Source organism: Uranotaenia lowii, chromosome 2 (assembly GCF_029784155.1).
Source record: "Uranotaenia lowii strain MFRU-FL chromosome 2, ASM2978415v1, whole genome shotgun sequence".
Classification (NCBI taxonomy): Eukaryota; Metazoa; Arthropoda; class Insecta; order Diptera; family Culicidae; genus Uranotaenia; species Uranotaenia lowii.
Window position 1 is genome coordinate 402,165,200 of NC_073692.1, and position 15,227 is coordinate 402,180,426.

At 31.5% G+C, this 15,227-nt stretch overlaps 1 protein-coding gene across 1 annotated transcript in view; it reads right to left on the reverse strand.

The window, feature by feature from the left end:
- The window catches only part of LOC129747356 (tetraspanin-2A), a 158,185-nt gene that overhangs the window by 48,816 nt on the left and 94,142 nt on the right, over window positions 1–15,227 (reverse strand). Inside the window, exon 3 of the mRNA XM_055741509.1 lies at window positions 11,763–11,960. Coding sequence (XP_055597484.1) covers window positions 11,763–11,960 — 198 coding nt within the window. The remainder of the gene's footprint in view (window positions 1–11,762; window positions 11,961–15,227) is intronic.

Genomic DNA, 15,227 nt, shown 5'->3' on the forward strand with positions numbered 1-15,227 from the left:
CCAGTTTACGCTACATTTTGTCATAATTAGAGAACTCATGAAACTTAGAAACGCAAAGTTAAAATTTCAGATCTTAAAAAAAATTGAAGATCAAGTTACACTACATAATATGTAGGTCTCATTTTAGAATAGTTGTTTCTGATTTGAAAACTGAACTTGATTTAAAATGACAACTAGAAAAAACTTATAAACTTAGGCACTTTAAATGTTATAACTCACTTAAAGTTAACCAATATAATTTTAGTTCTATTTTTTATAGCACCTTTTTTCATGACTGTTGATCAAAACAATATCGAATTATCTTCCTTTGAAAAGTTAGTTTTACAACTAGAAAAATTATTAAAACGGAACTATGAATACAAGTATCGAAAACGTTCAACGGCGAAAAATATAAATGGCGAGAACCAAAAAATAAATAAATCATCAAACCAAAAAACAAAAACAAATAAAAACCGGAATGACAACATGCTTATATCCAAAAAATTTGTAATGACAAAGATAACAAATATGATAAATAAACAAACATTCAACAAATAACAACCAGAAGTACTAAATGTGTTCAATCCTTCTTTGCGATTGGGGTAAGCTTGCCAGATTGCCTGGATTTGCCTTTATATTAAATACATTATTTGGCTCGATCCGGCTCGATTGCCTGAATTTCATTGAAAGAAGCTCGGGTTTTGCCCAGATTTATTCACTTTGTTTGCCAAATCATACAAAAATAAAAGAGAATTTGTTGCTTTTTTTTATGCGTTCACAAAGGTTTTTTTAAATAATCATAAAAAATTTTTTGGAAGCCTTGGATACTATTTAGAATCTGCTGATGAGTTTTTATGATAAAAAAAAATTTTTGTTTCGTGTTTTTTTTCTTGGTATTTGGAAATTCTTGAGCTTTTGCCAAATATGCCCGGATATTGCTCAGAGTTTTGATCGACAACTTCGCAATCAAATGCCTGGACTTTGCCAGATTTATAGATAAAACTGATCGGAATTTTCCGGCCGGGATACATGTTGAAAAAATTCTGGCAACTTTAAATAAAGGTGTATATGACCTTCCTAATGCGATATCTCAGGAACGGTAGAAGCTAGATACATGAAATTTCCTGACTTTTGCTTTAATAAAAAGTTCTTTAACTTCTAATTCAAAATTTTTTTAAAAAGCTTACCAGAGTCTCCCAAAAAAAGGACAATTAGCCGGCTAGGGATATATAAACTCGGATAACTTATATCTAAAAAATAATGTACTAAACCAATTTTCATAAACTTTACCCGTCCAAATGTCTGCTATCACTTGGTTTTTGAAAATTTCGGTTATGTTTCTTGTGACCGACTTAAAAGTAAGAAAAAGTCCCTAAAAATGGGAGTTTTGCAACAAACATATGTAAATAGTTTAGCTGAACTGGCATTGAAAAACTTTTGATTTATATGATTTCTGATGGATTAAGAGCTTATACTCAAATGATAAAATTTCTCGATTTCACAGACCTCAGCACAGGTTATTCGAAACGTTTCTGAAATGTTTAAAAAATTTTGATTTTATAATAACTTCATGAGAATTTTTTTTGCAATTTATTATAAAAAATACTGATAGGGTGCTCAATTTGCGATCTTTATCATAGAATTGAACATGTTAAGGGCCAAATGTGAGGTATATCGATTTTTTCTTCATGCTTTTCGTTACAATGCGCACAACTACAGTGAATCCCCGATTTTGTCACCCCCATGATGTATTTTAAGGGTGACAAATTAAGGACAGTGACCAGTCTTTTAGAATAACTGTGTTGAAAACCATCAGAAATCATAATGAATGTTTCATTTAAAACAGTGTGGGAAGTTTTTTTGTGTCTTATTAGTTGTTAATACAGTAGTTTTTCGATTTTATCACTGTTCGATTTTTCAATACTCGCTAAATTCACGCTCGATATGATCACGGTTTTTGTTTCGATTTTATCATGTTGTTTTTGGAAATCATTCAGAAATCATTTGCCATTTTTCCATTTTTATTTCAAGTTTCGCCAAATTTACGGTTTTGCCATTATCACGGTGAATTAAGCATGATAAAATCGAAAAACTACTGTAATTGATTTTGATTTTTTTTATCAAAAAGACAATAAATTTTGTTGCTATCTTTTTTAAAACACTCTATTTCGACTGTTATTATCAAGAAGAATCAATGATTCTCCGTGGGGTTTGAAAAAAACAAGGTTTTAAAAAACATAAAAAATGTATTGTACCAAACAGCTATAAATAAAAAAAAATCAAAACTGACAAATGAAGTAAAATTAATTTTGCTCGTTTCGAATGGAGATGTACGGATGTTGAACAACATAAATGATTGGGATGATGCTAAAGATCTCTCGATAAATGACGCCATCCTCTTGCGACTTATTTGGGAAATCGCTTTGAAGGAAGCTTAATTGAGGCTCTCAGAGCCAAAGGGGTATAAGAGCATAAATGGTCGATTTTAAGTTTTTAATGCCAAGCAATTTTTCATTATTGAAACTTTATTTAGGTGATTTTTTTTTCAGATTTTTAGATATTTATTTACCTACTTTTGCGTTCGAGAGAAAATACATATTTCTAAAAATATATGAAAATGGGAATTACACATCTTGAAAGCGTGTTTTCTCGAGATTAGTTTTTACGCAATAAGCCTTCAGCTCTTAGGGTAAAAAAGCATGTTGATCATATCAATGGTTTGCTGTATCGTTAAATTTATTATTTTTAATGTATTTATCAAATTTATAACTGTTCAAATGTGAATAAATACGCTTGTAAAAAATCGGACATCCTTTATTTGTGTGATTCAAAAGTCATTTTCACTATTGCTATCGATGTTATCATGTTGTAAAACAATGTTGTCAATTGACAAGATATCAATTTAAATAATAATCTTAAAAGAAGAAGGTTTGCATCTGACTATTTTTACATTAAATCAAATATAGTGACAAAATCGGGTCAAAAACGGTAACAAAATCGGGGGCAGACATAATCGGTGCGTGACAAAATTCGGGATTCACTGTAGTCCAAAATTTTAAAATTGTTTATTAAATGATATTATTAGAAACGAAAAACAACCCTTTGATTATTTCAAGAATATGAAATCTGCATATTGGATCCACTTAATGTTGAAATATGGCATGACGAACTCCAAAAATCTCTCATTGTGTGTTTTTTGTGGTTTTATGTGATACAAAATTACAAAAAATAAAAATTTCGTTATATTTAATTGGTTTTGATGTTTTTATTAACAAAATAAATTTTCAGCCTAGTTTTTATTTAAATGTAAGCTAATAAGGCTGGAACAAAAAACAATTTCTTCTTTTGTCAACCACTCTCCCCCCCCCCCCCCCCCCCCCCCTCTTTGAAATTTCAAAAAACCCGAAGGGGGAAATAAATAAAGTTTGAAGTATTTAATACAAATTTCGAAAAAAAAATCAAGAATTCAAAAGATAACAAGACGGAAAAAAACAAATTTTGTAATTTGTATTCTTAATTTTGTTGAATTTTTCGATAAAATAGCACTTGTTTTTTTGGTTTTGTGCAATGATATTGTTTGCAACTTTGTTGCATACAAGCTTTCATGAAATTTATTCAAATTTATTTGTTTTTCATAATATTTTTTATTGTCCACCAGAACTATTTGATTCGAAAAAAAAATCAGAAAAAATTAACACTTCATGAGCTTTCAACTCGACAATGAAGAATTTTCGAGGCGCAAAATGCGTAAAAGGAGCAAATTTGTGCAAATTTTTCTACCTTGTCTTTTTGCATCGTAAATATCTCAAACACGTTAACTTAAAAATCGATCAAAAATAGGCAAAATAGTCCTTTTCATAACAAACACAAAGCTACTAAATCCTGCATATCCGAGCTTTAGTAACGTAGCTATCACCGAAATAAAGTGCCCGGTTACTAAATGATCATATCCTTAGATAAAGTTTTGGTTTTATAAGGGGTTTGAGAAGTCCAATAAAACTGTCAGTGTTACTTGAAGTTAAGACTTGAATACGCTCTGGGACGTTTTGGAACTTCATTATATTCCTGAATTTTTTTCCAAGAACAAGTTTTTTTGTGCTTTGTGATTTGAAATTATTTTTTCTGCAACGTCTAATTTTTTTTTTCTTGTGCACCGTTATCTTTATGCATGGGTTAATAAGCGAAGATTAATGCTGGCAGAGAGGCAACGGCTATATGGATGAACTCATCTCGGAAGTTGTTTTTATCATCATTTATCAGATTCAAATCTAGCAATTGCCATTCTTCAATTACCTTTTCTTACAAAAGTGTAGTGACTGAAGATTGATTACCGACCGGGGCTAACCTCTCATGCAAAAAGATAATTTTCTCCTGGCCCCCAAAGGATGAAATGAGAGCTGATGTAGCAGCGAGGAGGAAGAACGCAAAGGAAAAAAAAGCACCAAGCTCGGGTGAATAATGGGCATCGTCGTCGGGGAAAAAAGGGCAGTCATGTAAAACAGCGCAGTCGGGATTACACCTGCCCATTGGGGAATAGGAAGGCACAAGTTAGGTGTAGTTCCGGCAACAAACAGCCAGGGCCAAGGAAGGCAGGACTCTCGACTTCGTTCATTTGAGCTGAAGATTAATTAGAGAGAACAAGCGTGGCCGCCGCCGGTTGCTTTTAGTGCGGTTCGAGTACGGCGAAATCCGAGCTTCAAGAAATAATGATGTCGATGATGGAAAACAACCCCCCATTCTTGCTTTTTTCCGCCCTCCTCTCTTCCGATTCACCACATTAGCATTTTCCGTCATTTATTTTACCAGTCCGGATATAGCACCACCATCTACCAGCTAACAACTAGTCTAGGATAACCTTTTTGCCTCTAAGACATGACTTCCAGAACGAAATCGAAGAAGAACGAAGAACAATTTCATTGGAATTGACTCACCATGGGCCGATGCTATGGCGTGTTCAGGCAGGTTGACTCATTGATAAGAGGTGAAAATGTCTTACGAGGTTTGCTCGGTTCGATCTAAGCATCTAGATTTCCGGAATCGGAGATGGAGTTCCTTTGAATGACCTCCAAGTTCAAAGTTTCAAGAAGCAGCAGGTCAAATTTCATTCAATAAGACTTTAACAGTCATTTAATTGCATTTGACTTTTCCAATTATGTTGAAAGAAATCCTGGAAATTGTTTCGTGGTTTCGAAAATTCTAATTTGTAATTCAAACTCTAAAGGACAATTAAAAATTTTTATCTCAAAACAACAACAACCCATAGGTCATTCAATCGATTACCGTCCCACTTTTATTTACGACCTGTCGAAGGCACCACACCGGCACAGAACAAGATCATCTCATTCATCTATTCCGGTCAGCCTGCGTTGGGATGTGAATTGTTGCGTAACACTAGTTCTTTCACCAGCTCATCAGCTCCATTGAAATGGAATGGAACTAACTACGGTATATGGAAGCTAGCTGAAAAGGTTGCTTCCCTAGAGTGAAAAATAAACACTGGACCAGGACGAACTTACCGACTCTCTGAGACGAGGAGGAAGTGATGAAAAATGCGTTCAATTAATATTGATTTGTACATTTGTTTTCCGTAACGGAGCGGAAGTTGGCATGCTGGTGTTATTTCTGTTCTGGTGAGGTTCAGTTTCTTTCGCCGATATGATACCGATTCTGGTCTGGGATGTGACTTGGTGGCGATAAAAGTACTAACAGGAATGACTGTACAACGACACGGGTCAGATAAATGACTTTGGGACAAACGGCGAGACGAAATGTTTCCAATAAATGTCCGCCGGGTTCTGGTTGGGAAAAAAATGGCGAGTCCTTCCATCAGGTATCGGAGAATGAGAAATGGGAAAAAGAAACCAAAAGTTACTGAGCCGTTTGGTTCAAATTTGTATCAACTTTACCTTGCATTACACCTGATTTCTTGAAAAATATGTAAAAAAAAAAAATCAATACAAAAATTACAAATGATGACTTTTTTTTTCGCCGGCCAAATGCTTTTTATGAACAATTTTCTCAAAACCTAAATTCAGACAAATATTTCCCTCAAAGACTGCAACACGATTGGAATTGAAACAAAAATGTTATTGCGGTTCAAAGATTGTATTTTATCTGAAAATTCTCGTATAAAAACAATGCGTAAAAAGTACTCATTGCGTGTTAGACGACAATTTTCGTCCACAATACAATTTTTAACCGGAATCACTTTTTTTATTTCAAGTCCAATCGGGTTGCAGTCTTTGGGTAAAATATTTTTCTAAATTTAGGCTTTAATAAAACTATTCATAAAATGCAATCGGCTGGTGAAGAAAAAAAGATAATAATGAAAAACCAGTATTTTTTGTTCCTCCCGAGCAAAATAATTTAAAATCCTATTCACGTTTCAGACTCAAGCAACCCCTCCCCATGATCAGATCGTTCTGAAATTTGGCATTTGGCTGAAAATTAACAAAATTGACAAAAATGACAAAAATGACAAAAATGACAAAAATGACAAAAATGACAAAAATGACAAAAATGACAAAAATGACAAAAATGACAAAAATGACAAAAATGACAAAAATGACAAAAATGACAAAAATGACAAAAATGACAAAAATGACAAAAATGACAAAAATGACAAAAATGACAAAAATGACAAAAATGACAAAAATGACAAAAATGACAAAAATGACAAAAATGACAAAAATGACAATAATGACAAAAATGACAAAAATGACAAAAATGACAAAAATGACAAAAATGACAAAAATGACAAAAATGACAAAAATGACAAAAATGACAAAAATGACAAAAATGACAAAAATGACAAAAATGACAAAAATGACAAAAATGACAAAAATGACAAAAATGACAAAAATGACAAAAATGACAAAAATGACAAAAATGACAAAAATGACAAAAATGACAAAAATGACAAAAATGACAAAAATGACAAAAATGACAAAAATGACAAAAATGACAAAAATGACAAAAATGACAAAAATGACAAAAATGACAAAAATGACAAAAATGACAAAAATGACAAAAATGACAAAAATGACAAAAATGACAAAAATGACAAAAATGACAAAAATGACAAAAATGACCAAAATGACAAAAATGACAAAAATGACAAAAATGACAAAAATGACAAAAATGACAAAAATGACAAAAATGACAAAAATGACAAAAATGACAAAAATGACAAAAATGACAAAAATGACAAAAATGACAAAAATGACAAAAATGACAAAAATGACCAAGATGACAAAAATGACAAAAATGACAAAAATGACAAAAATGACAAAAATGACAAAAATGACAAAAATGACAAAAATGACAAAAATGACAAAAATGACAAAAATGACAAAAATGACAAAAATGACAAAAATGACAAAAATGACAAAAATGACAAAAATGACAAAAATGACAAAAATGACAAAAATGACAAAAATGACAAAAATGACAAAAATGACAAAAATGACAAAAATGACAAAAATGACAAAAATGACAAAAATGAAAAAAATGACAAAAATGACAAAAGTGACAAAAATGACAAAAATGACAAAAATGACAAAAATGACAAAAATGACAAAAATGACAAAAATGACAAAAATGACAAAAATGACAAAAATGACAAAAATGACAAAAATGACAAAAATGACAAAAATGACAAAAATGACAAAAATGACAAAAATGACAAAAATGACAAAAATGACAAAAATGACAAAAATGACAAAAATGACAAAAATGACAAAAATGACAAAAATGACAAAAATGACAAAAATGACAAAAATGACAAAAATGACAAAAATGACAAAAATGACGAAAATGACGAAAAAAGGACAAAAAAGGACAAAAATAAAAAAATTGCAGAAATGACAAAAATGGCAAAATTGACAAAAATGACAATAGAGAAAAATTACAAGATAACTTTAAACTTACAAACACTTCAAAATTTAACCTGGGAAATATCTGGGTAAAAATCAGTTAGCATCAAAATTTAAGAAAAATAAAAAATTGTGAAAAATAAATTGAAAATCATTTTAAATTATGAGTTTCCTAGAGTTTTTTTGGAAAAAAATAAAGGCAATTAAGAATGCTTACTTGAGAAGCATATACATAAAAATAATGCAAAATTTATGTAACACCCCCTTTTCGATAATCAAGTTTATCAAGACACGAATGCCACAAGGATGGTAAAGTGTCATTAATAAACCCTTAAAAAAAAAGATAATCAAATTTGAGAAAAACACCAAAAATGGAAAAGTTACTACAAAATCCATCATTATCGAATTGAAAGCTGACAAATCCGTTGATTATTTGAAGAATTACTGTGTGTGAGTGGTGGAAAAGTATGCTTATACTGTCAAAAATGTCTACAAAGTTCAAATCAAGCATTGAAGTGAAGCATCTGATCGGCAACTTCGGCTAAGGGTCATCAGGGAAGTCAAGTCTCATACCAGCATTTATTATTTTCCATAAGCGAAAAACTAAGGGTAGATCGCTGAAATTTCCAATTTTTTTTAATAAAAATATGTATTTGCTGGTTATTTTGCATAAAATATAATGATTTGCCAAAATTCTGCTCTTGTGAAAAAAAAAACAACAGTTTTCAAAACGAACACTATGCTTTTCGCTGTTTTTAAAAGCGATTCATAGGGGCTTCCGAGAAAAATTGCCCCGGGCGTAGGGCATAATTGCATATTCATAAATTTTAAAAATTTAAATAAAAGTATACTATACAGTTGATTTAGTTATCAAGTTCCAATTGAAATTTGTAGCAAACAAGCTGTAAACGTCTCAACCAAAAATGTTTAAAAGCTATTTTGTAATGTTTTATTTGTGTTCTATGGATTTATTTGTGTATTCAGATAAACAAACTTCATGAGTTTCATTTTTCTCCTAAATAAATCGGTTACTTAACACATTAAGGACCGCTTAGAAATCTTAGCCCGAAAACACAAACATTTGGGAATCTCAACCACAGAAATAACTGTACCAAACTTTACAAATATAGTATTTTTGAGTTATTCAAAGTAATGTATACAATAATTTTGAATAAAGTTTCTTTCAAAAAAAAGGTCACATTTGAGCTGTGCTTCTCAGTGGAGTGCACTCGCGAAAAGCGAAAAAACGAGATTTGATCCACAATGTGTTTAAGTTTACAAAAAAAAAAGAATAAATGTGTAATAAATGCACCTTTTTATCAGTATTCACAAATACCTTTGATATTGATTATTATATTATTATTATATTATATAATATTATCAAAGAAAAGGTTAACTTTGTAGAACTTAAACTCAAAATTCGATCCAACACTCAGTACGAGAAGTCAGAACAGGTGTTGATTAAAAAACATCTTAAAACACATGAAGGTTTGAAAATAAAAACTTTAGTATTTTTATTTTAGTACCTATATCTAAATTAATAAAAAGAGTTTAAAACCAGAAAAAAACAACAAAATAAAATTTTTATGACATGTACCACAAAGAATAGTTTATACTCAAATGTTACAAATCATGAAAAAGGATAAAGATTTGCGAAAAAAAAAATTGAGTTTCATTTCTAATTTTCTATCCAACATTACAATCAAAATCAAATTATTGAATCAAAGTTAAAAAATAACATATTCCTTGAACAGATTTTGAACATTGATGAGAAAAAGCATGATCATTCAGGATAAAATTCCACAATTTTGAATTTTATTTCTTATTCTATTATCATCAAACCAGGTGTTTTAATTATTTTTTATTTAAAAATTTTCAATTTAAAAAGTTAAAAAATATTCGTTTCACTCTTGATACTCAAAAACTTAGAGAGAAAATTAAAGAAGAAATCAAGAAAAAAATATAGAAGTTCCCAAATTTATATACAGACTCTGAAAACACGTGCTTTAGTTTAAAAAATATGTCAAAAAAAGATATAAAAATGCTATAGTTCTCACGTAATTTGTAGTTTTTAATTTTTTGTAAAAAATAGATTTCAATTTGCTGTCAATCAAAATTCAAAAAATACTTTTAAAATGATTTTGGAGAAAATAGATTTAATATAGGGTTAATCTAAATAGAAAAAAACAGTATCTGGGATCCTCTATAAACGAAAAAAAAAATACATAGACCAAAAAACATTCAGTGTTAAGTTCAACCCAGAAGATATTCGATATCAGCTTTAACTGGAAATCAAAAACTTAAAAGAAATATATTATTACGACAATTTTTGCCCCCGGAGGTAAGCACTACATGTGACATTTCTTCGAATATAAGTAACGATGATTACAGGAAAAAGGAAGAATCAAAAAATATCTGAGAAGCGAAATACAATGCACTGATCCACGTTCAATATGATGGAAGGTGTAATAATATTCTCTCCATTTTATTGGTAAAAAAAAACTTTTTCATTTGCTAGTAACCAATACGAACTTCTATCTTCTACTCAGTTTTGTAAAGGTCCGCTTAATATTATTTGACAGAAATAATACGAAAATAGTCCGTAACATGATTCACTCCAGGTTACGATACCAATGCAGTTCTAGGAACATTAATAATGATTTATCGTCTTCTTAAATGAACATTAATTTTGTGAAAGTTCAAAACTCTCATATAAAACTATTATTCATGCAAATTTGGGAAACAAGTTTAATTTAACATGAATCGATTTATTTCAATAAATAACTCCTTCCACTTTCGATACGAAGGATTTGATTCGGAATAAATGTGAAATAAGATACAATATGAGCAAATTTCAAGTGATTTTCATAATTTATGGAACACAAACGAAACAGTTTAATTTAGGCAAAACAAGACTCCTTACTTTTTTTCTAAACTGGAGCCATGCCAAATCAATATAAAACTAAACCCGTTTTGAGCAATTAGCAAGTAGTGTTCATGAAAGTTTAATAAAACAGTTCCTTTTGAAAGTAAAACGAATATTAAGTTCAAAATAATTTAAATATTTTTCAAAGATTTTCATGAAATTGGGGTCGCAAGCAGGCGTGAACTTAATTTAAAAGTTTTTTTTTGTATTTATGACTACTCCTATCTTTAAAGTGTTTAAGAGTCTTCTTATAAAGTCGAAGCTAAAATTGATTTAAACTCATTAATTTTGCGAGTGAATTTCACGAAATTCGGTTCATAAGCAAGTTTCATCATATCGAAGGAATGTATGATATTGATAGACCTTTTTCACTCCTAAAGAGCTGGTGGCAGAAATTGGTACGCAATATTATTTTTTTATGATAATGCTTTGAATTAGTGTGATGAAAGGTATTTCCTACTTTCAAAACAGGAGTTGGCCTTTAAAAATTGACAAATATTGTAACACAAATAGAAAAAAACTTTGATTTATTTTTAATGATTTTTTTAAAAGAATTTTGACTCAGCGAGATTACAGATCTGCAAATTGAACAAAATTTATCTTCATTTTGTTGATTTTTTCTTCAAAGATATAAAAGATTTGATTTTGAAAAGATTAAATTATTTGACAAAAGTATCCGTTTTCCAGAACCATAACGTTATTCAACAGTCATAGACATTGAATTTTTCCATCAATTTGCTTTGCTAAAAAGTTATGCAGGTTCAGATGAAGATAAACATTTAAAACAATTTATTGAATTTCGGGGAAAAAGTTTAGCGGATCAGGTTCTATTTAGAGGCCTATATACTTTGACTTACTTTGACCTTATCACACTTTGAAATCTTGTTTATATTTGTTTGTTTTGATATTTTGTCATCTTTCATAAGCTAAACACTGCTTAATTTTCAAGCTGTCTCAATCCTAGCTGAAAACAAATAACTTACCCCATAGAGGGCCACCGAATGTTCCATGAGGGCGCTACAGCATCCAAGGAAGGAGAAAATCATGACCAACGCCCCCGCACCGATCAGGATGTAAACGCCGATATAGTACTCGTAGATGTCCAGCAGCCGGATCCATTCGTCGAAACCGGGCTCGGCACGGATGTAGATCGTGAAGGCAAACAGTCCCGCTCCAAGAATCTGAAAGAAAAAACGAGGTGACCAAGAAAGTTGTCCGGTTAGAAACATACTACAAATTCATGGGAGCATGATGGCTCCCCAAGCCAGAAATGAAAAGCCAACTAGGAAAAAAAAACTTATGTTGCAATGTGCAGTGAGCTTCATCATAGACCGGAAACGGTGAACGGGAAAATGAATGGCCGAACGTAATGAAAAACAGGAAACAATTTACATTTCTTTTTTTTTTTTCTTGTCTAACTGCTCGTGCCCGCTGTTCCCGAGGGCAGGCAGACACATCCAGAACACACCGATTTGCTCGAGGTTGCTGCTTTGCTGGCACACGAGGGTTGGTCTTTAATGAGGAGACTCATTGGTTTTTAGCATTTGAATTTCTTAACTTTTGTGAGTAAATAATTTTTTTACTTTCACCCTTAATATGAGTTACCATCACAATCAATTTTTTTATTTTGTGTTGTGTTGTGTTGTGTCCGATCGAGGTACGAAAAACACGTCCATGTATCATTGTATAGATCAATGCAAAGTCAGCCTATCGACTTTGCTTCTTTTAGACAAAAATACGGTGTGGGACAAATGGTCTTGTGCGGCAAGAAGATTTCTCAAATCACGCTCTTGGCTCATTTTCAACACCTTTCATGCTTCCTTATCTAATCTATCCGTCTATAATTTTCATTACTTTCATTTGATATTCTTCCTATTAGAATGTATAGTTTACCGAAATGTCATTAATCATTCAATTAAATTTTTTATTTTCAAAATCTATAGATGTTAAAAAAGGTTGAGTTAACACACAAAACTGTATGAATAAAAGTTGTTGTTATGAATGAATCAATCAAAAAGTAAAAATTTTATTTTATTTTTTTAACTTTTGGTAGTAAAAATTACAAACTCTATACCTGGCTGTACTTCTCTTGATTTTCAGGTGTCACGTAGGAGCTTGAACACAACGATGGATAAAAACAAAGTTGATTATAGAACTCAGGAAGGGGATAGTGCTACTAAATGCGCTTTGAACATAAGGCATAAAAGAATTTTATAAATTTATATACGCAAAAAAACTTAAAAATTCATGCAAGGTTTTAAAACCTTTTGATGTAATATTTTGTCTTTTTAAAAATATACGTAAAGAAGCCCAAAACCAGAGTAATAATATTGAGTTATAATTTAAAAAAAAAACTAGAAAAATGACCTCACCTCTATCCACTTCTTTTTTCTAATTGAAAACGATAATTTCTAATTTTCAATAACGTGATAATTTTTGAGGTGCAGAATTTAATATACTTCACGACCCAAAGAGCTGAAAAATTCTTTTGTGCTTAAAGTTTAAATTCTGAGTTCCAATAATATGAGTTAAGAATTACAATTTAAAAGTTTAATAGCTTTTTTAAACATCAACACTAGGCAACAGAATTATTAGTGCATAAGTATTAGGCACTATTTTTGGAAGAATATGGCGTCGTGAATTCATTTGCCCGATTTAGTCTATCAGCTCTTGTTTTTGTGTTATGGCGTGGCATTTTGAAATTGATTGATTTTGGGTAAAATCTATCATTCATAACTGATAAACGAACAAACCTACATGCAAAAAAATAACATTGTCCTTCATTTAACCAAGGATTCAGATTTACAGAGGTACAAGTATAGTATTGAAAAAAAATATGTTCAACAATTTTTAGAAATTTAAATAGATAACATTAAAACTATTTCCGACACCATAAAACGAAGCCTTCTAGCATTTGATTATAAAGATTTTTACTCATTTAACAACTTTTATTAAAACTTCAAAATGATTGAACTTATTAAGAAATATCCAAGAATCAAATTAGGATAAAATTTATAGTAAAAATCATCATATTTGCCGTATTTTGCAAAATTGGGAAAAGAAAACAGAAAGAAAACTTTTATAACTTTTTTCTCAGAAGTCATAATTATTCGTGATCTTCGAAAAAGTTCATTATTGAATTGAATCCTTTAATTTGCAAATTTTTGTAACCATCATAGACTCGAAAACTACAGAACCGATTTACATGAAACTTGGCAGGTGGGGGTATTGGAGGCCGGGAAAGGTTCCTATTATAGTTTGAGACCCCTGCCTCTAATAGGAAGGGGGGAGGGGGTCTTTCATATAAAAGTAATAAGTCTTCATAACTCGAGAACTGATCAAGCACATCAAACCAAACTAGGCATGGGAGAAATGGTTACGAGGAATGTTTCTAAGAATATTTGGTGCCCCTCTCTCCTTCCAGTGAGGAGATACGAAGGAGGGAGGGGGCCTACCTTATAATTTTTAACATAACTGGAGAACTAATCAAGCTAATGGAATCAAATTTGGCATGGGGAATACAAGGAATGGTTCTATGATTAGTTCAGACCCTCCCTCATTCCAGTGAAGATACAGGAAAGAAGAAGGGGGCTTTCATACCTTTTTGATCGCATAACTAGAAAACTATTCTATCAAATGAAACCAAATTTGGCTTGGAAGTTCATTTGGGTACGATAAATAGTTCTTTGAATATTTGCTACCCTTCCCTCCTTCCAGTGAGGACATAAAAAGTGGGGGGGGGGGGCTCCTTTACAATTTTCAGCATAATTGGATAGCTAATCAAGCAAATGGAACCAAATTTGGTGTGGAAAGGTAATTGATTAGTAGAAATGTTTCTATGTTATTTTGAGAAACCTCCGTTCTTCAAGTTTTAAAATCTTTAGGGAGGAGGGTGCTTCCATACAATTTTTAAATCACTCGGGAACTTACCCAGTAAATCAAAACGAAATTTGGTTTGTAAGAGTAATTGAGCACATGGAAAGGTTCTGTGAATATTTGGTACTACTGCCTCCTGCTGCGTGATAGGGAGGAGAGAGGGGGCTCCTTTACAACTTTTCGCATAACTTGAGCAAATATAAACAACTTTGGCATGGGAAAGCATTTGGAAACGTAAAAAGGTTATTAGCTTATTTGAGACATCTTTCTCCTTCAATTGGGGACACAGTTAGAGAAGACGGGAGCTCATATACGATTATGTTGCATAAACCAAGCACTTAACTAGCAAATGGAACCAAATATGGCATGGGAACAATCTAACAATCGAGCAAATGGATTAGAATTAGGCATGGGAATGTATTTGAATACACGGAATGTTTGATCTTGATCCCCTCCTTCCAGGTACGGAATGATAGGCAGCAAGAGGGGCTCCGATACAAATGTTATGGCACAACTCGACAACTAATAAAGCAAACGAAACAAAATTTTGTATGGGAGGGCAGTCGAGTACG